This window comes from Leguminivora glycinivorella, chromosome 13 (assembly GCF_023078275.1).
Source record: "Leguminivora glycinivorella isolate SPB_JAAS2020 chromosome 13, LegGlyc_1.1, whole genome shotgun sequence".
In the NCBI taxonomy this organism is placed as follows: domain Eukaryota; kingdom Metazoa; phylum Arthropoda; class Insecta; order Lepidoptera; family Tortricidae; genus Leguminivora; species Leguminivora glycinivorella.
This window is the reverse complement of record NC_062983.1, coordinates 13,981,489-14,007,344: the sequence shown is the minus strand read 5'-3', so window position 1 is coordinate 14,007,344 and position 25,856 is coordinate 13,981,489. Positions and strand designations below refer to the sequence as shown.

General features: G+C 49.2%; 1 protein-coding gene across 1 annotated transcript; it reads right to left on the bottom strand.

Moving 5' to 3' along the window:
• Positions 1-1,053: 1,053 nt before the first annotated feature.
• Positions 1,054-25,453, bottom strand: LOC125232447 (pre-mRNA-processing factor 39). Its single transcript, XM_048138103.1, is given in 20 exon segments — positions 1,054-1,337; positions 1,340-1,413; positions 1,781-1,979; positions 8,889-9,072; positions 9,329-9,413; positions 12,949-13,169; positions 13,912-14,076; positions 14,496-14,606; positions 16,573-16,732; positions 18,007-18,154; positions 18,528-18,654; positions 19,326-19,451; positions 20,017-20,178; positions 21,001-21,144; positions 23,273-23,416; positions 23,952-24,032; positions 24,160-24,207; positions 24,304-24,384; positions 24,857-25,365; positions 25,368-25,453. Coding segments are annotated over 20 exon segments (2,967 nt in total). The 5' UTR covers positions 25,429-25,453; the 3' UTR covers positions 1,054-1,200.
• Between the last annotated feature and the right edge of the window lie 403 nt (positions 25,454-25,856).

Genomic DNA, 25,856 nt, shown 5'->3' with positions numbered 1-25,856 from the left:
AAGGATAAAAATGAAATGGCAGAAAAGTGTGAAAAAACAGGATGATGGCGATTTTTAGTATGTGATTTAGGCAGATTTATTCGGAGTTAGTAATAAATTTATGTTTAAACTTTTTGTCATGGGGGTTTCACAAATAGTGTACCTTTCTAATAGTAGTAAAACTTTACAAATAAAACTTACCAATAATTATATATTTATGTAAATAAGTTTTGACCTATTTAACTTCTAACTTATTTTTCCCAGAGTCAGAAAACCGTTGTCTATCACATATATTAATATCTCGTTAAAAGAAAAATTCATGCATTTAAGGGTTAAACGGGATTCATTTCTAATTTGTAGCACTTTAAAGTTTGCTAAGAGGTTATTACACACAATTTATACAAGAAAAATTAAATAACACACAATGTATAGTTTGTAAATATTTTTTATTGAAATGTACAACAATGCGTTATATGTTGTTACAATCACACTGTTGTCAGTTGTAAAACAGTGGTGCGCGTAAAAACACTTAAGTGTAAGTCCAGTCTTAACCTACTCCCCTTCCAATCCATACACTACCTAGCGTAACTAATTTTGTAATCTGTTTATTTCGCTGTAAGTATAGATTTGAAAACTACGCCGATATTTTAAGTCATTTATAATGGGGACAAACTTGTAGCACGCACCATGACATACCATATCTGGTTTAGAGTAAATGTGCCAATAATGGTTTGTCCTGTATTTTAAAATTCTGCGTCTTATCTTAGTACCGAAGCTGGGATATTGATAGTAATTTATAATAAGTCTAAAGCAATTTTGAGCTTTGAATTTGATAGTTTCACAATGGCGCTGTGAGGCTCAGACAGAACATTATGCGACTACAGAATGTACTGCGCAATACAGTGCCATCTATTTCTGTTGTCAAACCAGTATGAATCGGTAGCGCGGTTTTTCTCACGCAGTATTTCCCTGTTACAATCAATATCCGTGACTCTTCAGCATAGGAGGCCCGTTTAACACTTTAGCACTCGTTAAGTTTGCTCAGATGCCGGAAAGCCGGCGTCTCGCCATTCAAGCGGGCGGTTATAAATTACGGCCGGTACGTAGTGCGCCAATTTGGTCTAGTACTGAATGTGTTAAACGATCGTTTCGCTTGCAAATATGAATATCTGTAGTTAGTTACGCCGGCGCCGGGGCCGAGTGCGCGTCCTTTTCCCGGCGCTAGTAGTAGTTGGGGTACTGAGGCCAGGGGTGCGGGTGCGGCGGGTGGTGGTAGGGGCCGGGTTGCTGGTAGCCCCAGGGCGGCTGGTAGGGCGGCTGGTAGGACTGCTCGTACGACTGCGTGGTGGCGGCGGGGTTTGGTAGTAGGCGGAGCTGGCCGCCGTCGTCGTCGCACTAGAGGTCGCTTCCTTTTTCTTCGTGTCGGTGCTGGCGCTGGAATAGGGTAACTATATAATTATCTTGTCGAGTGCAAACAATTTAGGGTTATGTGACAGTTAAAACAGTCACCACCGGGGACTGCGGAATTAATTAATTGTAAACATTTTTGCTTCAAAGGGGATTAACCATATAATATGCTCACCGATGGAGAGTAAAAGGCACTAACGATGGGTGTTTCGAACCACACGCTCGCTACAAACATAAAAGCGGCTGTAAAGGTTTTTCAAAATTAGGCATCAAACGTATAAAATAATCAGTCAGCCTGACAGGTCAACTTCGTCACTAGAAAATTGCAATTCAATTTTTAAATAAGCCTTTTTCAAGTCGTGTCAGACTATATTTACCCGGGTCGGATACTGACTTGGGCGGTGGCGGCGCGTCGTGCTTGTCCTTGCGCGCGCGCTTGCGCAGATGCTTGGCCAGCGTGCGCGCGTGCTGCGCCGCCGCGCGCGCCGCGCCCGCCGAGCCCAGCTCCTCCGCCAGCTCGCGCCGCCGCCACGCCAGCGCCGCGCTCGTCTCGAGCTCCGCGCCTTCTTGCTTCTCGTACGAGGATACCAGCTCTGAAAATAGCGATACATCGTGAGGAAAAAATACCTCGAGATACAACGAGCACGGGGAAATACCGTGGCATCAGATAACCTCCATCAAAAATAATCAAGTGATTAATGTAAGAAATAGATTAGGGAGTTATTTTCGTCTTCTACTGAAGTCCTCTAGCCGTACCCCTTCTGAAAACCCTAGCTCCCCTGACAACTCCGGGAGATCCGATGCATTAGGTGTATGCCGCGAAATAGCGACGCCTACTTGCTGGAAAGTGCTGTATAGTCTAACGGCTCAGCTACGACATTGGGCTAAGCGCGACAGCGTTGAGCGGCGGCCATACATTGGAGCGAGACACAACGATAGGACTTTTCATTCGCACATATGGCTGCCGCTTACCGCTGTCGCGCTTAGACCAATGTCGCGGCTGGGCCGTAACAGACCCCTAGCTAGATACATACCCTCGAGCTGCTCGTAGGGCGTGCCGGACGTGTGCAGCGCGAGGTCGAGGCGCTGCATGTGCAGGCGCTGGTTGAGCGGGTCGCGCGCCACGGCCTCGTCCAGCGCCTTGCGAGCTGTGGCTGGCTGGGTGTGTCGTGCTACAGAATCTGCGCGTGTCGCTGGAGAGTGTCGTATAGTGTGACAGGTTCTACATACCCTCGAGCTGCTCGTAGGGCGTGCCGGACGTGTGCAGCGCGAGGTCGAGGCGCTGCATGTGCAGGCGCTGGTTGAGCGGGTCGCGCGCCACGGCCTCGTCCAGCGCCTTGCGAGCTGTGGCTGGCTGGGTGTGTCGTGCTACAGAATCTGCGCGTGTCGCTGGAGAGTGTCGTATAGTGTGACAGGTTCTACATACCCTCGAGCTGCTCGTAGGGCGTGCCGGACGTGTGCAGCGCGAGGTCGAGGCGCTGCATGTGCAGGCGCTGGTTGAGCGGGTCGCGCGCCACGGCCTCGTCCAGCGCCTTGCGAGCTGTGGCTGGCTGGGTGTGTCGTGCTACAGAATCTGCGCGTGTCGCTGGAGAGTGTCGTATAGTGTGACAGGTTCTACATACCCTCGAGCTGCTCGTAGGGCGTGCCGGACGTGTGCAGCGCGAGGTCGAGGCGCTGCATGTGCAGGCGCTGGTTGAGCGGGTCGCGCGCCACGGCCTCGTCCAGCGCCTTGCGAGCTGTGGCTGGCTGGGTGTGTCGTGCTACAGAATCTGCGCGTGTCGCTGGAGAGTGTCGTATAGTGTGACAGGTTCTACATACCCTCGAGCTGCTCGTAGGGCGTGCCGGACGTGTGCAGCGCGAGGTCGAGGCGCTGCATGTGCAGGCGCTGGTTGAGCGGGTCGCGCGCCACGGCCTCGTCCAGCGCCTTGCGAGCTGTGGCTGGCTGGGTGTGTCGTGCTACAGAATCTGCGCGTGTCGCTGGAGAGTGTCGTATAGTGTGACAGGTTCTACATACCCTCGAGCTGCTCGTAGGGCGTGCCGGACGTGTGCAGCGCGAGGTCGAGGCGCTGCATGTGCAGGCGCTGGTTGAGCGGGTCGCGCGCCACGGCCTCGTCCAGCGCCTTGCGAGCTGTGGCTGGCTGGGTGTGTCGTGCTACAGAATCTGCGCGTGTCGCTGGAGAGTGTCGTATAGTGTGACAGGTTCTACATACCCTCGAGCTGCTCGTAGGGCGTGCCGGACGTGTGCAGCGCGAGGTCGAGGCGCTGCATGTGCAGGCGCTGGTTGAGCGGGTCGCGCGCCACGGCCTCGTCCAGCGCCTTGCGAGCTGTGGCTGGCTGGGTGTGTCGTGCTACAGAATCTGCGCGTGTCGCTGGAGAGTGTCGTATAGTGTGACAGGTTCTACATACCCTCGAGCTGCTCGTAGGGCGTGCCGGACGTGTGCAGCGCGAGGTCGAGGCGCTGCATGTGCAGGCGCTGGTTGAGCGGGTCGCGCGCCACGGCCTCGTCCAGCGCCTTGCGAGCTGTGGCTGGCTGGGTGTGTCGTGCTACAGAATCTGCGCGTGTCGCTGGAGAGTGTCGTATAGTGTGACAGGTTCTACATACCCTCGAGCTGCTCGTAGGGCGTGCCGGACGTGTGCAGCGCGAGGTCGAGGCGCTGCATGTGCAGGCGCTGGTTGAGCGGGTCGCGCGCCACGGCCTCGTCCAGCGCCTTGCGAGCTGTGGCTGGCTGGGTGTGTCGTGCTACAGAATCTGCGCGTGTCGCTGGAGAGTGTCGTATAGTGTGACAGGTTCTACATACCCTCGAGCTGCTCGTAGGGCGTGCCGGACGTGTGCAGCGCGAGGTCGAGGCGCTGCATGTGCAGGCGCTGGTTGAGCGGGTCGCGCGCCACGGCCTCGTCCAGCGCCTTGCGAGCTGTGGCTGGCTGGGTGTGTCGTGCTACAGAATCTGCGCGTGTCGCTGGAGAGTGTCGTATAGTGTGACAGGTTCTACATACCCTCGAGCTGCTCGTAGGGCGTGCCGGACGTGTGCAGCGCGAGGTCGAGGCGCTGCATGTGCAGGCGCTGGTTGAGCGGGTCGCGCGCCACGGCCTCGTCCAGCGCCTTGCGAGCTGTGGCTGGCTGGGTGTGTCGTGCTACAGAATCTGCGCGTGTCGCTGGAGAGTGTCGTATAGTGTGACAGGTTCTACATACCCTCGAGCTGCTCGTAGGGCGTGCCGGACGTGTGCAGCGCGAGGTCGAGGCGCTGCATGTGCAGGCGCTGGTTGAGCGGGTCGCGCGCCACGGCCTCGTCCAGCGCCTTGCGAGCTGTGGCTGGCTGGGTGTGTCGTGCTACAGAATCTGCGCGTGTCGCTGGAGAGTGTCGTATAGTGTGACAGGTTCTACATACCCTCGAGCTGCTCGTAGGGCGTGCCGGACGTGTGCAGCGCGAGGTCGAGGCGCTGCATGTGCAGGCGCTGGTTGAGCGGGTCGCGCGCCACGGCCTCGTCCAGCGCCTTGCGAGCTGTGGCTGGCTGGGTGTGTCGTGCTACAGAATCTGCGCGTGTCGCTGGAGAGTGTCGTATAGTGTGACAGGTTCTACATACCCTCGAGCTGCTCGTAGGGCGTGCCGGACGTGTGCAGCGCGAGGTCGAGGCGCTGCATGTGCAGGCGCTGGTTGAGCGGGTCGCGCGCCACGGCCTCGTCCAGCGCCTTGCGAGCTGTGGCTGGCTGGGTGTGTCGTGCTACAGAATCTGCGCGTGTCGCTGGAGAGTGTCGTATAGTGTGACAGGTTCTACATACCCTCGAGCTGCTCGTAGGGCGTGCCGGACGTGTGCAGCGCGAGGTCGAGGCGCTGCATGTGCAGGCGCTGGTTGAGCGGGTCGCGCGCCACGGCCTCGTCCAGCGCCTTGCGAGCTGTGGCTGGCTGGGTGTGTCGTGCTACAGAATCTGCGCGTGTCGCTGGAGAGTGTCGTATAGTGTGACAGGTTCTACATACCCTCGAGCTGCTCGTAGGGCGTGCCGGACGTGTGCAGCGCGAGGTCGAGGCGCTGCATGTGCAGGCGCTGGTTGAGCGGGTCGCGCGCCACGGCCTCGTCCAGCGCCTTGCGAGCTGTGGCTGGCTGGGTGTGTCGTGCTACAGAATCTGCGCGTGTCGCTGGAGAGTGTCGTATAGTGTGACAGGTTCTACATACCCTCGAGCTGCTCGTAGGGCGTGCCGGACGTGTGCAGCGCGAGGTCGAGGCGCTGCATGTGCAGGCGCTGGTTGAGCGGGTCGCGCGCCACGGCCTCGTCCAGCGCCTTGCGAGCTGTGGCTGGCTGGGTGTGTCGTGCTACAGAATCTGCGCGTGTCGCTGGAGAGTGTCGTATAGTGTGACAGGTTCTACATACCCTCGAGCTGCTCGTAGGGCGTGCCGGACGTGTGCAGCGCGAGGTCGAGGCGCTGCATGTGCAGGCGCTGGTTGAGCGGGTCGCGCGCCACGGCCTCGTCCAGCGCCTTGCGAGCTGTGGCTGGCTGGGTGTGTCGTGCTACAGAATCTGCGCGTGTCGCTGGAGAGTGTCGTATAGTGTGACAGGTTCTACATACCCTCGAGCTGCTCGTAGGGCGTGCCGGACGTGTGCAGCGCGAGGTCGAGGCGCTGCATGTGCAGGCGCTGGTTGAGCGGGTCGCGCGCCACGGCCTCGTCCAGCGCCTTGCGAGCTGTGGCTGGCTGGGTGTGTCGTGCTACAGAATCTGCGCGTGTCGCTGGAGAGTGTCGTATAGTGTGACAGGTTCTACATACCCTCGAGCTGCTCGTAGGGCGTGCCGGACGTGTGCAGCGCGAGGTCGAGGCGCTGCATGTGCAGGCGCTGGTTGAGCGGGTCGCGCGCCACGGCCTCGTCCAGCGCCTTGCGAGCTGTGGCTGGCTGGGTGTGTCGTGCTACAGAATCTGCGCGTGTCGCTGGAGAGTGTCGTATAGTGTGACAGGTTCTACATACCCTCGAGCTGCTCGTAGGGCGTGCCGGACGTGTGCAGCGCGAGGTCGAGGCGCTGCATGTGCAGGCGCTGGTTGAGCGGGTCGCGCGCCACGGCCTCGTCCAGCGCCTTGCGAGCTGTGGCTGGCTGGGTGTGTCGTGCTACAGAATCTGCGCGTGTCGCTGGAGAGTGTCGTATAGTGTGACAGGTTCTACATACCCTCGAGCTGCTCGTAGGGCGTGCCGGACGTGTGCAGCGCGAGGTCGAGGCGCTGCATGTGCAGGCGCTGGTTGAGCGGGTCGCGCGCCACGGCCTCGTCCAGCGCCTTGCGAGCTGTGGCTGGCTGGGTGTGTCGTGCTACAGAATCTGCGCGTGTCGCTGGAGAGTGTCGTATAGTGTGACAGGTTCTACATACCCTCGAGCTGCTCGTAGGGCGTGCCGGACGTGTGCAGCGCGAGGTCGAGGCGCTGCATGTGCAGGCGCTGGTTGAGCGGGTCGCGCGCCACGGCCTCGTCCAGCGCCTTGCGAGCTGTGGCTGGCTGGGTGTGTCGTGCTACAGAATCTGCGCGTGTCGCTGGAGAGTGTCGTATAGTGTGACAGGTTCTACATACCCTCGAGCTGCTCGTAGGGCGTGCCGGACGTGTGCAGCGCGAGGTCGAGGCGCTGCATGTGCAGGCGCTGGTTGAGCGGGTCGCGCGCCACGGCCTCGTCCAGCGCCTTGCGAGCTGTGGCTGGCTGGGTGTGTCGTGCTACAGAATCTGCGCGTGTCGCTGGAGAGTGTCGTATAGTGTGACAGGTTCTACATACCCTCGAGCTGCTCGTAGGGCGTGCCGGACGTGTGCAGCGCGAGGTCGAGGCGCTGCATGTGCAGGCGCTGGTTGAGCGGGTCGCGCGCCACGGCCTCGTCCAGCGCCTTGCGAGCTGTGGCTGGCTGGGTGTGTCGTGCTACAGAATCTGCGCGTGTCGCTGGAGAGTGTCGTATAGTGTGACAGGTTCTACATACCCTCGAGCTGCTCGTAGGGCGTGCCGGACGTGTGCAGCGCGAGGTCGAGGCGCTGCATGTGCAGGCGCTGGTTGAGCGGGTCGCGCGCCACGGCCTCGTCCAGCGCCTTGCGAGCTGTGGCTGGCTGGGTGTGTCGTGCTACAGAATCTGCGCGTGTCGCTGGAGAGTGTCGTATAGTGTGACAGGTTCTACATACCCTCGAGCTGCTCGTAGGGCGTGCCGGACGTGTGCAGCGCGAGGTCGAGGCGCTGCATGTGCAGGCGCTGGTTGAGCGGGTCGCGCGCCACGGCCTCGTCCAGCGCCTTGCGAGCTGTGGCTGGCTGGGTGTGTCGTGCTACAGAATCTGCGCGTGTCGCTGGAGAGTGTCGTATAGTGTGACAGGTTCTACATACCCTCGAGCTGCTCGTAGGGCGTGCCGGACGTGTGCAGCGCGAGGTCGAGGCGCTGCATGTGCAGGCGCTGGTTGAGCGGGTCGCGCGCCACGGCCTCGTCCAGCGCCTTGCGAGCTGTGGCTGGCTGGGTGTGTCGTGCTACAGAATCTGCGCGTGTCGCTGGAGAGTGTCGTATAGTGTGACAGGTTCTACATACCCTCGAGCTGCTCGTAGGGCGTGCCGGACGTGTGCAGCGCGAGGTCGAGGCGCTGCATGTGCAGGCGCTGGTTGAGCGGGTCGCGCGCCACGGCCTCGTCCAGCGCCTTGCGAGCTGTGGCTGGCTGGGTGTGTCGTGCTACAGAATCTGCGCGTGTCGCTGGAGAGTGTCGTATAGTGTGACAGGTTCTACATACCCTCGAGCTGCTCGTAGGGCGTGCCGGACGTGTGCAGCGCGAGGTCGAGGCGCTGCATGTGCAGGCGCTGGTTGAGCGGGTCGCGCGCCACGGCCTCGTCCAGCGCCTTGCGAGCTGTGGCTGGCTGGGTGTGTCGTGCTACAGAATCTGCGCGTGTCGCTGGAGAGTGTCGTATAGTGTGACAGGTTCTACATACCCTCGAGCTGCTCGTAGGGCGTGCCGGACGTGTGCAGCGCGAGGTCGAGGCGCTGCATGTGCAGGCGCTGGTTGAGCGGGTCGCGCGCCACGGCCTCGTCCAGCGCCTTGCGAGCTGTGGCTGGCTGGGTGTGTCGTGCTACAGAATCTGCGCGTGTCGCTGGAGAGTGTCGTATAGTGTGACAGGTTCTACATACCCTCGAGCTGCTCGTAGGGCGTGCCGGACGTGTGCAGCGCGAGGTCGAGGCGCTGCATGTGCAGGCGCTGGTTGAGCGGGTCGCGCGCCACGGCCTCGTCCAGCGCCTTGCGAGCTGTGGCTGGCTGGGTGTGTCGTGCTACAGAATCTGCGCGTGTCGCTGGAGAGTGTCGTATAGTGTGACAGGTTCTACATACCCTCGAGCTGCTCGTAGGGCGTGCCGGACGTGTGCAGCGCGAGGTCGAGGCGCTGCATGTGCAGGCGCTGGTTGAGCGGGTCGCGCGCCACGGCCTCGTCCAGCGCCTTGCGAGCTGTGGCTGGCTGGGTGTGTCGTGCTACAGAATCTGCGCGTGTCGCTGGAGAGTGTCGTATAGTGTGACAGGTTCTACATACCCTCGAGCTGCTCGTAGGGCGTGCCGGACGTGTGCAGCGCGAGGTCGAGGCGCTGCATGTGCAGGCGCTGGTTGAGCGGGTCGCGCGCCACGGCCTCGTCCAGCGCCTTGCGAGCGGCGGCTGGCTGCTGCCGCACGTGTTGAAGGAAGCGGGCGTATTTGATGGATAGCGCTGACGCGATAGCCTGATGGGGTATGAAATGTTGTTAAATAAAAATATGTACAAGTAAAACGGCACAATGTTTAAGACGAGACAACAGTAAATGTATGACTTTAAAAAATAGATAACGCCTCTAAAATTGAGAAAAAAAAAGTGGTCAACATCAATACTTACTCATATGCTAAAATAGTATTTATAAAAAATACGGTGCTAAGATAAATACAAAATACGAATAATATACTTGTTAATTTCAATAAAACAGGTAAAAGGCAAAAACTCACCTTATTTTTGGCAGCACTTATGTAAGTTTCATATAACTGCGCGCACTTGTCGTAATCCCCACGGCGACGTTCCAGGTTCACACGTCTGAAAACATATTACATTATATTACATTTAAATTCGTCATAAACGCAAGAACAGCTAAATTGGTATTGCAAGCGATTGTGTTAGGCCTGCCGCTGCAAGTAATTTTAACGACAAACTTCTATGAACTTAAGGCGTTTACTTAACCCTTTCCAAACTTAAATGGAGTTGGGACATGTTGCTAGGCAGAATAATGGCAGATGGACTAAAATGTTAACAGAATGGTGGCCGCTCACAGATGTCAGAAGCGCTTGGCATCCGTTAGCTCGTTGGGTGGACGACATCCGGAAAATTGCGGGTCACAACTGGATGAGACTAGCTCAGGACCGGGACAATTGGCGTACTAGAAGAGAGGCCTATGCTCAGCAGTGGGCGATAAAAGGGCTGATGTGATGATGATGGAAGATGATAGAGTATAAAGAGTTAGAGTGCAGCCAGCTGGATGTGTGTGAGGCAGCACTACCTGTACTGTATCTGCACGAGCGCGGGGCAGGTCTTCTCGATGCGGTCGAGTATCTCGGCGTCCTCGCAGTGTAGCCAGCTCTGGTGATGTGAGACGGCACTAGGCTATAGCTACCTGTACTGTATCTGCACGAGCGCGGGGCAGGTCTTCCCGATGCGGTCGAGTATCTCGGCGTCCTCGCAGTGTAGCCAGCTCTGGTGATGTGAGACGGCACTAGGCTGTAGCTACCTGTACTGTATCTGCACGAGCGCGGGGCAGGTCTTCTCGATGCGGTCGAGTATCTCGGCGTCCTCGCAGTGTAGCCAGCTCTGGTGATGTGAGACGGCACTAGGCTATAGCTACCTGTACTGTATCTGCACGAGCGCGGGGCAGGTCTTCTCGATGCGGTCGAGTATCTCGGCGTCCTCGCAGTGTAGCCAGCTCTGGTGATGTGAGACGGCACTAGGCTGTAGCTACCTGTACTGTATCTGCACGAGCGCGGGGCAGGTCTTCTCGATGCGGTCGAGTATCTCGGCGTCCTCGCAGTGTAGCCAGCTCTGGTGATGTGAGACGGCACTAGGCTATAGCTACCTGTACTGTATCTGCACGAGCGCGGGGCAGGTCTTCTCGATGCGGTCGAGTATCTCGGAGGCCTCGCGTCCTCGCAGTGTAGCCAGCTCTGGTGATGTGAGACGGCACTAGGCTATAGCTACCTGTACTGTATCTGCACGAGCGCGGGGCAGGTCTTCTCGATGCGGTCGAGTATCTCGGCGTCCTCGCAGTGTAGCCAGCTCTGGTGATGTGAGACGGCACTAGGCTATAGCTACCTGTACTGTATCTGCACGAGCGCGGGGCAGGTCTTCTCGATGCGGTCGAGTATCTCGGCGTCCTCGCAGTGTAGCCAGCTCTGGTGATGTGAGACGGCACTAGGCTATAGCTACCTGTACTGTATCTGCACGAGCGCGGGGCAGGTCTTCTCGATGCGGTCGAGTATCTCGGCGTCCTCGCAGTGTAGCCAGCTCTGGTAATGTGAGACGGCACTAGGCTGTAGCTACCTGTACTGTATCTGCACGAGCGCGGGGCAGGTCTTCTCGATGCGGTCGAGTATCTCGGCGTCCTCGCAGTGTAGCCAGCTCTGGTGATGTGAGACGGCACTAGGCTATAGCTACCTGTACTGTATCTGCACGAGCGCGGGGCAGGTCTTCTCGATGCGGTCGAGTATCTCGGCGTCCTCGCAGTGTAGCCAGCTCTGGTGATGTGAGACGGCACTAGGCTATAGCTACCTGTACTGTATCTGCACGAGCGCGGGGCAGGTCTTCTCGATGCGGTCGAGTATCTCGGCGTCCTCGCAGTGTAGCCAGCTCTGGTGATGTGAGACGGCACTAGGCTGTAGCTACCTGTACTGTATCTGCACGAGCGCGGGGCAGGTCTTCTCGATGCGGTCGAGTATCTCGGCGTCCTCGCAGTGTAGCCAGCTCTGGTGATGTGAGACGGCACTAGGCTGTAGCTACCTGTACTGTATCTGCACGAGCGCGGGGCAGGTCTTCTCGATGCGGTCGAGTATCTCGGCGTCCTCGCAGTCACAGTATAAAGCAGTAATTACTCTTCTAACAAACTTCACTCCGCGCGGTGTGTCGAAAACTACTCTCCATATGCACCGAATACATGCGAAACTGGTAAGTATTGGGCTGGACAGTCGGGGCCGCGTTCGCGCGCTGTGTTGACGTGTTGAGTTCGGGAGAAAATGACGTCAGCACCGAAGACATATTTTCGTTACTGTAGTGCTTATGGGTGTATGGAGAACAGTTCTCAAAATGCGGAAATGTCAGAATGTTCTTTAGAATTCCTAGACACCCAGAAAAGTAAGTGGTTGTTATATTTTTGCAGTGTTAGGTACATTATTGCTTACGTAAATGGCGTAAAAGTGAGATTTAAAGCTAGAATGACACATTAAAATCAATAAGGATTTATCTGTAACGACATTTAGGTAGATGCTGCGATCTATCTAGCTCGAAAGTTTGGTACCTACTTAAATATTGTGCAAACATCTATTCAAACATTTTATGTAAATACGATTTCGTCAGTATTTAAGAAAGAAACACGTACTTGAATCTTTATTAGATAAAAAACACGGAGAAACTAAAAAGCCAAAAATAATAAACCTTCGAATTCAGATTTCTTATCGGATTGCAATAATCTAAACATCCAAATTATAAACAAATCAATTATTTTTGTAGTCGGTTCCAGACCTGTTCGTCGCCTTGCTATTTCCTGTTTGCCCCACCCAACCATACGCAGGCTGGCCCCGACTCCAAAAATAATTGATTTGTTTATAATTTGGATGTTTAGATTATTGCAATCCGATAAGAAATCTGAATTCGAAGGTTTATTATTTTTGGCTTTTTAGTTTCTCCGTGTTTTGTAACACGCTTTTTTTGAAGGCGGTTTTATTTTTTGTTAAAAAGTTAATTTATTTGTTGATTTTTAGTGGTTCCTAGTGATATTATATGTATCAGTCCGAATATATGTACAGTAGTGAAAGAATTATCCTTTAACTCCTAACCGTTGAGGAGTTGACCTTCCATCATCAGCTCAGCCACATAAAATTATTACCATCAGGCGTAAATACTGGTGTACCTTTGAAAAATACACTAAGAACATTACATGTGCCTATAACATTTGAAGAGTTCCCTCGATTTCTCCAAGATCCCATCATCAGACCCCGACTTGGTGCCAATGGGACCATCTCGGGGTTATACCCGTTCGATCAAAAAAAAAATTTTGAAAATCGGTCCACGATTCTCGAAGATATCGAGTAACATACATACATACAAAAAAAAAAAAAAACATTCAGTCGAATGGAGAACCTCCTCCTTTTTTGAAGTCGGTTAAAAAGGTAGAAAGAGCGTTGGTACTAGCATAGCGCCATACACAGTTACTACGAGTAGGACAGTAGCACAGGTACAACCCTGCGTGACCTTGCGCAGTAGTAACGACCGCGTCGCCGCTGCCGGAGATTAACTACTGATTTATCCTTATACTGTGTCGCAGTGTAGCCAGCTCTGGTGATGTGAGACGGCACTAGGCTGTAGCTACCTGTACTGTATCTGCACGAGCGCGGGGCAGGTCTTCTCGATGCGGTCGAGTATCTCGGCGGCGCGGGCGGCGTTGCCGTGCGCCTCCTCGAAGTGCGCCCAGTGCAGGTGCAGCTCCGGCTTGTCGAGGTGGTGCACGGTGCATGCGCGCTCGAGGACCTCGCGCTCCACGGCCACTAGTTCCGGGTTCGTTTCTATGCGCTCTTCTAGGAATTTTATCAGCTAGAAATGGAATATTTTACGGTTAAATAAATAAAGAAATATTGGGAACACCTTACACAGATCGACTTAGCCCCAAACTAAGCTAAGCTTGTACTATGGGTGCTAAGCGACGATATACATACTTAAATAGATAAATACATACGTATATACATAGAAAACATCCATGACTCAGGAACAAATATCTGTGCTCATCACACAAATAAATGCCCTTACCCGGATTCGAACCCAGGACCGCGGCTTAGCAGACAGGGTCACTACCGACTGAGCCAGACCGGTCATCAAAACATGTCGGTCGGTTAAACATTGGTCATTCATATTTTTATATAAAAATATGTTGGTTAGACTGTACACGTTAGAAATGTGATTTTTGTACAACAGTTAGACATGTGTAAATGTTTTTATCATTAATCAACGACAATGAAAAAAAAACATAAATGGTCCAAGAAGAAAGGAGGTTGTGCTGTTTTTCGGTTTTTGTTGTCTGTATATTATATTCGGACGTTTATGGAGCAGGCTCTAGCAAATGTCTTCATACAGATTATAATCTTTATCTAAGAGATCGTTTCATACCCGCATCCAGAATTCATCATAGAGCGCACAGGCGATGAGGCAACGCTCATGTAACACTAACGCTCGCTTCAACGAGCCGTGCTGCTTCTCTCATTCTAGATACACCTTCCAATACTTAAATTGACGCTTCAGCAGTGTTCAGTAAGTGAAGTATGGTGTGCTAAAAACGTACCCGCATCCAGAATTCGTCGTAGAGTGCACAGGCGATGAGGCAACGTTCATGTAACACTAACGCACGCTTCAACGAGCCGTGCTGCTTCTCCCACTCTAGGTACGCCTTCCAGTTCTTCAGCTGGCAACGCTCCAGGGGTTTTACGTGGAAGTAGGGCCGCTTGATCTGAAATATTGCATAAATAAGACACCGGACAAACTTAAATCCCTTTATTTATGTAATCATGCCTCAGAATTATTTTTTATTAAAAAAATTGATCATCTTTGTTAGCCTTCATAAATGTAAGAATTTAACAATTCCCTTGCATATACAGAAACCAAGATTTTATGACTGATTTTTATTTGATTATAAATAGGGCATGTCTAGTTTTCAAGGGCCATTCATTCGTAAAAAGATAAATGCAAATCTCCTTCTCAAAGTAAGTTGAGCAAGTTGGGCTCTTTGAGTAGACTTTGACTCATTTAACAATTGATCTCTGGGAGCCATATTTTCAATACAAACAGAACTCAACTGGCGGGTTCTTGGCTGTAAAAGTTTTAGAAGTAGTTTATAAATCCCGACATGTATAATAAGGCAATACTCACGCCCTCCTCGAAGGTCCACCGAGCGGCGACTTGCTCGCCCGTGGTCTTGTGCACTTTGCGGCGCGCCGCGATTATACGCTCCTTGATCGCTTGAGCCTCCTCGTCTGAAGCCTAGATTTAAAAAAAAAAACATTGATTAAGCTTCAGGTTAAATATTTAAAAATCGCCGTACATAGAGGCCACTTTTATAAATTGTCGCTTGAGTAAAGTCAGGGATACACTTGGTTACGACATTGAATGAATAGCGACGTCGCCGGACTTCTGCTCTACATGACTAGCGACGCTGCGACCAAGTTTTTGTAAACTATACTGAAACTCACTCAACCAGTCAGTAGAAAACGACACTGAATTGAAATTTTCAATGGGAAATGAATCTTACAGATTCATTTTTAGGGTTTTAATTTGCCGCTTTTTATACTGTAATGGTCTGCAACTATTCCGCTCCAGGGCTATATTTACTATTCAAGGACGATCCCGCGGGTTCAACCGTAGGCGTCTCCGCGGGCCGGATTGGAACACTGGTGAGTCGGATTTGGACCGCGGGCTGGGTTCTTGTGTCAAAATTGATGAGCTTGACTAGAGCACAACACTCACGGCTCATCCTCGAGGCCCGCCTAGCGCACGGCGTCGCATAGACTCACCAGTGCAGAGTGAGACAGCACTCACAGAGGCCGGTAGAGTGAGGAGTACAGCAACACTCACGATGTGGTCCTGCGGCTCGTCCTCGCCGGGCGGCAGGTCGAGCTGCGGCGTCGCATAGACTCACCAGTGCCGAGTGAGACAGCACTCACAGAGGCCGGTAGAGTGAGGAGTACAGCAACACTCACGATGTGGTCCTGCGGCTCGTCCTCGCCGGGCGGCAGGTCGAGCTGCGGCGTCGCATAGACTCACCAGTGCCGAGTGAGACAGCACTCACAGAGGCCGGTAGTGTGAGGAGTACAGCAACACTCACGATGTGGTCCTGCGGCTCGTCCTCGCCGGGCGGCAGGTCGAGCTGCGGCGTCGCATAGACTCACCAGTGCCGAGTGAGACAGCACTCACAGAGGCCGGTAGAGTGAGGAGTACAGCAACACTCACGATGTGGTCCTGCGGCTCGTCCTCGCCGGGCGGCAGGTCGAGCTGCGGCGTCGCATAGACTCACCAGTGCCGAGTGAGACAGCACTCACAGAGGCCGGTAGAGTGAGGAGTACAGCAACACTCACGATGTGGTCCTGCGGCTCGTCCTCGCCGGGCGGCAGGTCGAGCTGCGGCGTCGCATAGACTCACCAGTGCCGAGTGAGACAGCACTCACAGAGGCCGGTAGAGTGAGGAGTACAGCAACACTCACGATGTGGTCCTGCGGCTCGTCCTCGCCGGGCGGCAGGTCGAGCTGCGGCGTCGCATAGACTCACCAGTGCCGAGTGAGACAGCACTCACAGAGGCCGGTAGAGTGAGGAGTACAGCAACACTCACGATGTGGTCCTGCGGCTCGTCCTCGCCGGGCGGCAGGTCGAGCTGCGGCGTCGCATAGACTCACCAGTGCCGAGTGAGACAGCACTCACAGAGGCCGGTAGAGTGAGGAGTACAGCAACACTCACGATGTGGTCCTGCGGCTCGTCCTCGCCGGGCGGCAGGTCGAGCTGCGGCGTCGCATAGACTCACCAGTGCCGAGTGAGACAGCACTCACAGAGGCCGGTAGAGTGAGGAGTACAGCAACACTCACGATGTGGTCCTGCGGCTCGTCCTCGCCGGGCGGCAGGTCGAGCTGCGGCGTCGCATAGACTCACCAGTGCCGAGTGAGACAGCACTCACAGAGGCCGGTAGAGTGAGGAGTACAGCAACACTCACGATGTGGTCCTGCGGCTCGTCCTCGCCGGGCGGCAGGTCGAGCTGCGGCGTCGCATAGACTCACCAGTGCCGAGTGAGACAGCACTCACAGAGGCCGGTAGAGTGAGGAGTACAGCAACACTCACGATGTGGTCCTGCGGCTCGTCCTCGCCGGGCGGCAGGTCGAGCTGCGGCGTCGCATAGACTCACCAGTGCCGAGTGAGACAGCACTCACAGAGGCCGGTAGAGTGAGGAGTACAGCAACACTCACGATGTGGTCCTGCGGCTCGTCCTCGCCGGGCGGCAGGTCGAGCTGCGGCGCGGCGCCTCCCGCCTCGCGCACGGCGTCGCGCACGTCGCCGCGCAGGCGCACCAGCTCCGAACGCGATATCACGCCCGTCACCGGTTCAGACATCACGTGCTCTTGGAAACTGGAACAGAATGTCAATTTTAAAATGCTTAATATGCCATACACTATGCTATATGCTATGCTATGACACAATTGCATCTTGAGAACAGCAACCAGGATAAGGATCGTGCATCTGTCGGCAACCGAACGTAAAATCAGTTGATCTCAAGTTCGTGTGTAAGTTTTTGACAGATAGATACATAGAATACGTTTGTTTGCTGCTTCAGATGCCCGTCAAGAACAATTTATGATCTAGTCTAGCGGATTGTAGGCACTATGTATGCGCCCTGAGACAAATCACATTTCTTGCCTACGATTTCTTCTTCATAAAATGATGATGATAAGCCAACAGTAGTTTACCAAATTTTGTATAAATCGGTTCAGTAATTTAACCATGAAGATAGTTCCGTTTTAGCTTATAATAAATAGCGACACCTCTTCTCAACAGTGGCTTATGTTCAGCATAGAAGGTAATTAAATAACACAAAGTTGAAGAAAATAATCTCAAATGGACTAAGATGCAGGGCTAAGATGGACTGCTGTCTATCATTTTTCACTATGTCTGTCATGTTCCAACAACTATGTATTATGTAAATGTGAAAGTGATGCATGATATGACAAGTGACAAAAATACGTCCATGATACAACCACAGGTGTTGATTTTTTAGATAAAATAACAACCCCTTCAAACACATTTTTGACAATTTTATTCACAATAAACAAATTAATTGAATTATTCATTTAAATTCATTAGAAAATATAAAACCAATAAATATCGACGTAAACCTGAAAATGTAAGCAAAAAAATTTACACTATGTAAGCTAACTACAAGCCAATAATACATAAGTACAATAAATATTGAAGAATTAAAGCATATAATTAAACAGCCTATGTAAAGCAGATACTAAGAACTGGAGTAGACTTATGTAGCATTATGCTGAGAAGTGTGGAAGTAACATAACAGATGCGAAAAATATCTGTATCGAAACACTGACTTTGTCTCATAATAAAAATACATATAATCACACATACATGTCATACATGTAAATATTTACGTATGCAGATCATGCAAGATTTTTCTCAAGTAAGTTACTTCAGTATCTTCAAGGCCGTTCAAGGCTAGTGTCCAGTCATGCGCGGATCCAGGGGGGGGGGGGGGTTGCTGGCTAAGTTGGCCATACAAACAGACCACGTGACCCCCCGGGGGCCCCGGGCCTTTACCACGTGACCCCCCCCGTGCACGAGGCTGGATCCGCGCTTGAGTCCAGTCATCTAATCTAAGAGCGTATACTGACTTGTCGAAGTGCGAAGTGTATCCGAGGGTGGGTGTGGCCAGCAGGCGGTCGTAGATGTTGGTCACGTTGAGCGCGGAGCCGTTCTCGGCCTCCCACTTGATGTACGACTCCCACAGACGGTCCGAGCGGAACTCCAGCCCGCACGCCTCTGTAAAATGGCCACTGGTTAACTACTGTCTAGAATATACACGATAGTGTTACATATCATGTAGGAATGAATCTACATTTCTTACCGAAATATTTTGTAAAAAGTGAAGCTCTCTTTATTTTTTCTAACATTAGATACATGCTCTTTTACCGTTTACGTTATATTGTTTATTTTAACGCGTTTAAAGCGTGTTGAATGAATTACCGTGTTGTGAAATCAATTCGTTTTCATGAGTTAATAGTACTTTTGTATTTTTCGAAGTTCACGGTTTATTAACACACTTGTGTGAATATTAAAAGAATAAGGTAACCAAATGAAGGTATTTAAAAACTAAGATGTAATAAACAGTGAAAGTAAAGCAGTGTCTTCTTACCTATAGCTCTCTCGTACTGCGCCTTAATGTACGCATGATCTTCGGTTCTAGTGGCTTTAATGTGATTGAGGTAGTGTATCCAAAGATCAACCGACAGTGGGATGGCTTTCAGCCCCCTTTCCAACACCTGAAACGTGACAGCATTGATGCGAGCGTTCCACGAGCAGCGAGTGCCGCGCAGCACACGGCACAACGAAGCAAGGGAATATCATATAGCATTGTATCATTGTATGTGTGAGATCATATAATTTAGAGTAGACGCGGGAGGGCGCGTGAGGGCACTGGGGCGGCTCACGCGGCCTCGCGCGCTACGAGTATAAAAGTTGCCTTGCTTAGACCTGTGACTCGCCGCGCCGCCCGCCGTGCTGCCGCCTCTTCCGTCCTACTGCCTATTGGCATTATACGCGACCTGTCCGCTCCATGATACCATGGATTAGTCATTAGAACCTTAATTATATCCACCATCAATTATCACGTACTTAAATATAATACATGAAACGGTATTTTACAATACATGCGTGTACAGAATATAAATAAAAGCACTAGAACTAGAATATCATAACACCACAAACGATACACTATGTAACAGACTCCGGTGCGTACGGACGGCTTTGCGTTACGAACGTGGGCCTCGAAGCGCTGTTGGGAAAAAAAAGTAATTGCAAAATACCAGTTATGACTAATAATATAAATCCATAGTGTTAAGACAGAAATGAAACTCAGGCGTATTTATTTGATGGAAGCCTTACCAACTCACGCGTATACAATGGTAGCGCGGTTGGGGGCGCAGGTACTCACCTCAAGGCACTTCTTTTTACTTCCTTTGCGTTTCTCGTAGTCGGCGTACTTTCGCCAGTAGCCGTAGCAGTAGGGGTAGTGCGAGAGGAACGCGTCGTAGGCCTCTCTCGCGGCCTCCACTTCGCTCTGTGGACAAGGAGCCTGTTTAGTCACTCCACTATACCATTATTTATTGCTTGAGGTAGATTGTAGTAGTCAGTTGGCCCTTGCCAATCAACATGAGTTTCAGTTCTTATTCACCTCATAAGGCGGAATAAGATTAGCAAATGTTTGTCATCATATTTTTAAACACAAATCCATACTAATATTATAAATGGGAAAATGTGTTTGTCCGTCTTTCACGGCAAAACGGAGATACGAATTGACGTGATTTTTTAAGTGGAGTTAGTTGAAAGGATAGAGAGTGACATAGGCTAATTTTTGTCTCTTTCTAACGCGAGCTGCCGCGGGCAAAAGCTAGTATATTAAATGAGTTTCATCCGTCGGCTTCAAGGCAGATCCAATATATTTCGTTATAGTTGTTGTTCTAAATAGTTAGTTCAACCTGTGGCATAATTGGTTTTGCATAGCCATTTAGCAGACAGTTTGTTTGGTCCGCAACCAGGCTTATTTCATGGTTCACGGTGTTGTATTTAAACCTAGAAAAATCGGAAAATAAACCATATATTGCTCTAAACCTATTTTCTCTTACCTCTTGATCAACATATTGCAGCAGATAAGTCCAGCCAGTGAAGTCAGTGGGGTCATCGTTGACGACCTTCCAATACTTGTCGAGCTCCGGGAGAGCTTTCTTTTTGGGCTTCTCGTCCACTGACGGCCGCTTCTCGGAGGGCACCGGCTTACTTTCGCCATTCTATTTAGCAAAAAAGGATTTAAATTAGTTGTTACTATTATTAGATACATAATTACGCATGTAGAAAAAGCAATAGGTCACCAATCACCATGCATAGATGAAATTTTACTTGATGATTATTAATTATGCAGAAGATTTTTTGTAACGACCGAGACCAAGTTCCTAGCCGCATCATGTCGTTACATTGAGAAAATTGTTACCACCAGCTCCATCCTTTAGGAAATTTATTAAAGAATTAATATTATACATAACCTTTTATTTATTAAATTATTATTTAATTCTAATTGTACATTATGACATTGTTTTAATATTTAATTGTATTTAAATTTGATATTGTTAATTAATTATTGATGTATCATTTGTAACTTATTAATAATCATTAATGCATGTTAGACACAGTAATATATAATGCCAATTAGCACGTAAGGTTAATCTGTCAGTGCCGATTGATTGGAATAAATAAATATGAAATAAGATTAATATTAGTGTCAATCGTGTCATATTTCTTTCCTGCTTTAACTTTACTATATTTTTGCTATATTTTATAATTTTACTATATTTTTGACAGGGGTCCATGAATTGTTAGTTTATTCGTAGGGTTAGAGCCGGCGTAGCTTTATTTGACGTTCATATGCGCATTGTAATATGCCTCCTTGGAAAATAAATATTTCATTTCATGTTTAAATTTTGGATATTGTCTGTGACTGTAAACATTTTAAGAAACCCTGGCCTTGAAGAACAGACATTAACTCCACGTAACAGCACATTCATTCATTCGTATTTCTGAATTGAAGAATAAAGAATTTAATTTAATTTCATCACCTTGACAACAGCTTGCTTCTTGCTGGAGGACTCGCTTTCAGAGGTGGGGGAGCCGGGATCGTAGCCGTCCTTGTCGTCGTCCGTTTTGCGCTTCCGAGACTCCTTCGACTCTTTCTTCTCTGGCAGCTCATCCTCCGATACAACCTAAAAATATATCATTATGAACTTCGTAATTTCTTGATGACTTTGATGAGTATGTTGGTAACCTATTATGCCACATCAGGGACATAGGCTTTCGACGATATGTCTATGAACATCGACGACATCGGCTATAAAAACGAACAAAAGATAAGCACTCCCGTGCAAATAAAAGAGACACGGCGATTTTGATAGCTTACCGGTGGGCGAGTAACTATAAACATCGCCATGTCTCTTTTATTTACACGGGAGTGATTAAGTATCTTTTGTTCGTTTTTATAGCCGATAGCTCATAGCTTACTAGCTCGCGGTGGGACCAGTGCCTTAATGTATGGATTTATTTATTTTGTAACACCTTATACCTAACTGTGTTCTATGCAAATAAATTCTTTGAATCCTTAGGGCTGTCAGAATTTCTTCGATCATACAAGTTACTCAAAAATATTCATTATCATTTACTCTCAATTAAGTATATAACGGTCAAAATGTCATACCTAAATAGCTAATTGAGACCACTAGCACATTGATGAATAAAACCATTAGAATATTAATGATAATTAGGAAATGGAATGTTTTAGTAGCCACTAATAGCTAGCACTTATTATGGTATTAATATTGCACATTTAACAGAATCAGAATCTCTATATTTGTGAACATATCCTAGCATTGAGCACAATTCCTAAACATCATACACAGTTTCATTAATAACTTTAGGCTTAACAAGGCCTCAGGCTCTAAAGGACAATATCAGGTAGCAGTGGCAAATAACTGACTTACTACTTTACTGTCCTAAGGACTGTATCGTTAAGTATAAGGACAAAACAAACCTCGTCTAAATGTTGACATGTGCATAATTTTGTATTATTATGTTCCGAGAGTATGATCTGAAGGTATTGGTAAGCACTATTTAATATAAGAAGGTCTGATATTTTTTTTATTTTAGGGACTTTATGGTACTTTCATTAAGGTCTAGCAAATAAATTTCGGACAACCCCTATCTGGCTTAATTTGAGAATATTTCAATGACTCTTTGTACGATTTCAACAAACAAAGGTTAATATGCTGCTAAAATATATTCTTTAAGAGTCCTCTTCGTGGTTTTTCAATTGGGTACTTGCAGAATGAATGCGGTGAATTTATATAATTTAAAAAAACGCATTTTTGAGCAACGTTCCGGATTGCCGTAATTTTTTGATGAGAGCAGGATAAGAGAAACAGATAAAAAAATTAGCCATAGGCCAAAGTCTAATTGATATTCGTGGTGTTTGAACAGTGCCTAAACCAGATCGATATAAACAGTGTATGATAGTCAAATTCGACATCAAAGTCGGAGTTAGAGTAAGCACCATGCCACATTCTCTAAATGACCGCCATACATAGATCCTGAACTTTATATTTTTAAAATAACAGTGGCTAGACTATGTCCAGATATTCTGCTTTGTGGATCATGTGTCGTTGAGGTTCGCACCGTACAATTTTTTATCACAATCGTATCGTCTTTTACGCACTTTGTGAATTTTCTAGTAGCATTTGTCCGGAATCGTAATTGGTACTCGGGAGGATTAAGTCAATACTGTCTAAACCATATGCTTTACGTCGAGTTTCTAGGACAAAATGTGTACCTTATTATGTGCCTTATTAAGCCCATGTCTTGTTATAAGAAAAAAAAAATAATAGCAAATAAATACGGCTACTCAAAGTTGTCTTCATACTTAACGATACAGTCTTTACTTCTGTTTCTGTTTAGTGTTTAGCCAATAGGTTTGTTGTGGTGGCGCTAGTGATGTGCAAGTTGCGGAAACTTTCCAAAAAAAAAATTATATTTCATGAAAAATTCACGAAATATTCGCGAAAATTAAAGGGAATTTAAATTTATGAAATGGAAAGGATCATTCATACAAAGTATGGAAATTTCCGAAGTTTTCCCATGGGAAAATTTCAGAATTTTGGAAACTTTCCGTCGGCACATCATTAGGTGGCGCCGTGCACAAATCTCGTGAGATCAGATACGGGCCAGCCTTGCTCAAGTGCATATCGGCCGCCATTAGTTTTCCCTTAGTCGCCTTATGCCGATGAGATGAGGTAGTGTTAGAACCAATAGGTTGCCTGTTGAAAAATATTTCCTAAAGGGCACCTCAGTATCAGCAGGAAGTTCAGCAGGCTTGGGTCCAGGAAGTTCATCATCGGAGACATTTTCGGCATCCTTCACACTCGGCTTCTGAACAGCGGGGAGTTCGTCTTCCGACACCACTTCAGTCTCTTCTGCACCTCTGCTAACCTGTGAACATCACAATGTTGTCAGGAATGATGAAGAATTTCAATAATAAAAAATAGAGTATGTTGGATTGTAGAAGGCTGGTAGCCTAGCAGTAAGTAGGTGCAACTTTCGTTTCGGAGGTCGTGGGTTCGAACACCGGCTCGCACCAATGAGTTTTTTGGAATTTATGTGCGAAATGTCATTTGATATTTGCCAGTCGCTTTTCGGTGAAGGAAAAGGGACTAATTCCAATAAGGTCTAGTTTACCCTTCGGGTTGGAAGGTCAGATGGCAGTCGCTTTCGTAAAAACTAGTGCCTACGCCAAATCTTGGGATTAGTTGTCAAAGCGGACCCCAGGCTCCCATGAGCCGTGGCAAATGCCGGGATAACGCAAGGAGGATGATGAGAGTATGTTGGATTGTAATTATTTTGGTCATGGACTGGATGGATGCACCATGCCAAGTGACTGTCAGGTCCATACAATTCTATGTATATCTATACATTTTGATTGTACCACCTGCCAGTCTGCAGCTATATAAAAAGTTTAGATAAGTACCTCTGGACTTTTCTCAGCTGCCATTTCAACATCTGTAGTCTGTGTGTTCTTTTTCTGTGAAATTTCTTCAGTTTCTGTTTCCTGGTGACAAAAATGTATGTTTAGACTCAAAATTGACACAGAGTATGCACAAAGTAAAGTATTCAGTGAATGGGACAGTTGAGTTTATCTAAAGGCATTCATGTATTTAATGAGAGTCATGTCATACCTCAGTTTCCAGCTCTTTTACAGTCTGAGGTGCTTCTTCTGCAGTCTCCTGAGCACAAATAAAAAAAAAATACAAATTAGCTTAGAACAGGTTTGGATTTCAATGTACATGGACGATTATTTCTGAGATAAATGTGTAATATACCTGCACTTCCTGTTTCTCTGCCTCAACTTCAGCTGCATCTTTTGGTGAGACAACCTCTTCTGCTTCTGTTGATGGGGTGACCTAGGAAACAAACAAAACAAATCAATATAAATCACATAGTTTATAACAAATAATACTTTTGTGAGACTAAACATTAAAATATTAAGTGAAGTTTAAATTCATGATAAACATATTTAACATTTTCAGTGACAACAACTCTACTTGAGTCCAATTTATATTAGAAATGAGAGAGTTTCCTTAGTATTTATTTTTTATATTTTAAATTTATATTGTAACACAACAATAACTTAGTAATTTTATTAACTGAATATGCCTACAAACACTGTGTGTGTGTTTAACCCAAAACATACATGATAAATATAGATACTGTATATTATGGTATGATAACAAAGATACAGAGCCCTTTGTATGAACATTGAAATGTATAATTTTAATTTTTTAACACATTCAGCATTAATAACTCTCAATTCTCAATTTCAATACAAAATTAACCATACTGGAAGGTTCTTGGCATGTTAACATATTTTTATACCTGCTCAACTTCTTCCATTGGCTTGACAGCTTCTTCTTCAGTAGGCGCTTCATTATCAGCTTTAATTGTTTCGACATTAGCAGCTCCTTCATCTGCATCTAGTGTGATGGCAGCATCATTTGACGACTCTATCTCATGAATTGCATTGTCTTCATCAGTCTTATCTAATGTGTCTTCAGCAATATCATTTGATATTTCACTTATTTCATTATCCATGTCCATTTTTGCTGTTGTACCTAATAAATCACCATCCGTGTCTGAGACAGCCTTGTACCCGTCGCTCAGATGCGAGTCCCCATCCGATAACACATGGTTCAAAGAGTCTCCCGCAAAAGTCACGGCATTGTCGCCGACATCGAACGAATTCAATTCAGTGTTGAAGCCATCAGTATTGTTTACCAAATAGTCTCCAACGCTCCCTGCAGAAAACTCGACGGCATTCAGAAAGCCCGGGTTGGACGTGGACGACTCGTCTACCCCTACCGCGTCTACACTGTTGAACTCCCCTCAGTCAACAAATGGGATAGGCCATTTGAATTTTCGTTAATCAAAGGGCCCTCATCAGTGTCCATGGGACCATCATCCGCATCTAGCGGTCCATCAGATAAACACTTCTGCAAAATACAATATAATTAAATACTTCTCGGCTGTCGGGGGCACTGATTGATTGATAACCTAGTAAACACCACTCACCTGCAAATCGGGACTGGCATCATCATCCATATTTAATTTTAATCAATAGTTACAATTCGTACTATAATATGAACGGGTATACTTATATTGATAAAACAACTATCGACACAAGAGAATACACAAGAATACAACAAATTCTATCCGCACATCCAAAACCAAGCAATCCGAATTGAATCCGTAGTGAAGTGAAGTGTTCTCTGTGTACTCGTCTCTACTCAATGCGTATGTTGTGGTCTATAGTCTATGGATCTCCTAATTTGAAATCGATGAACAATCGATTAAAATTCATCGTACGATATGCTCTGCG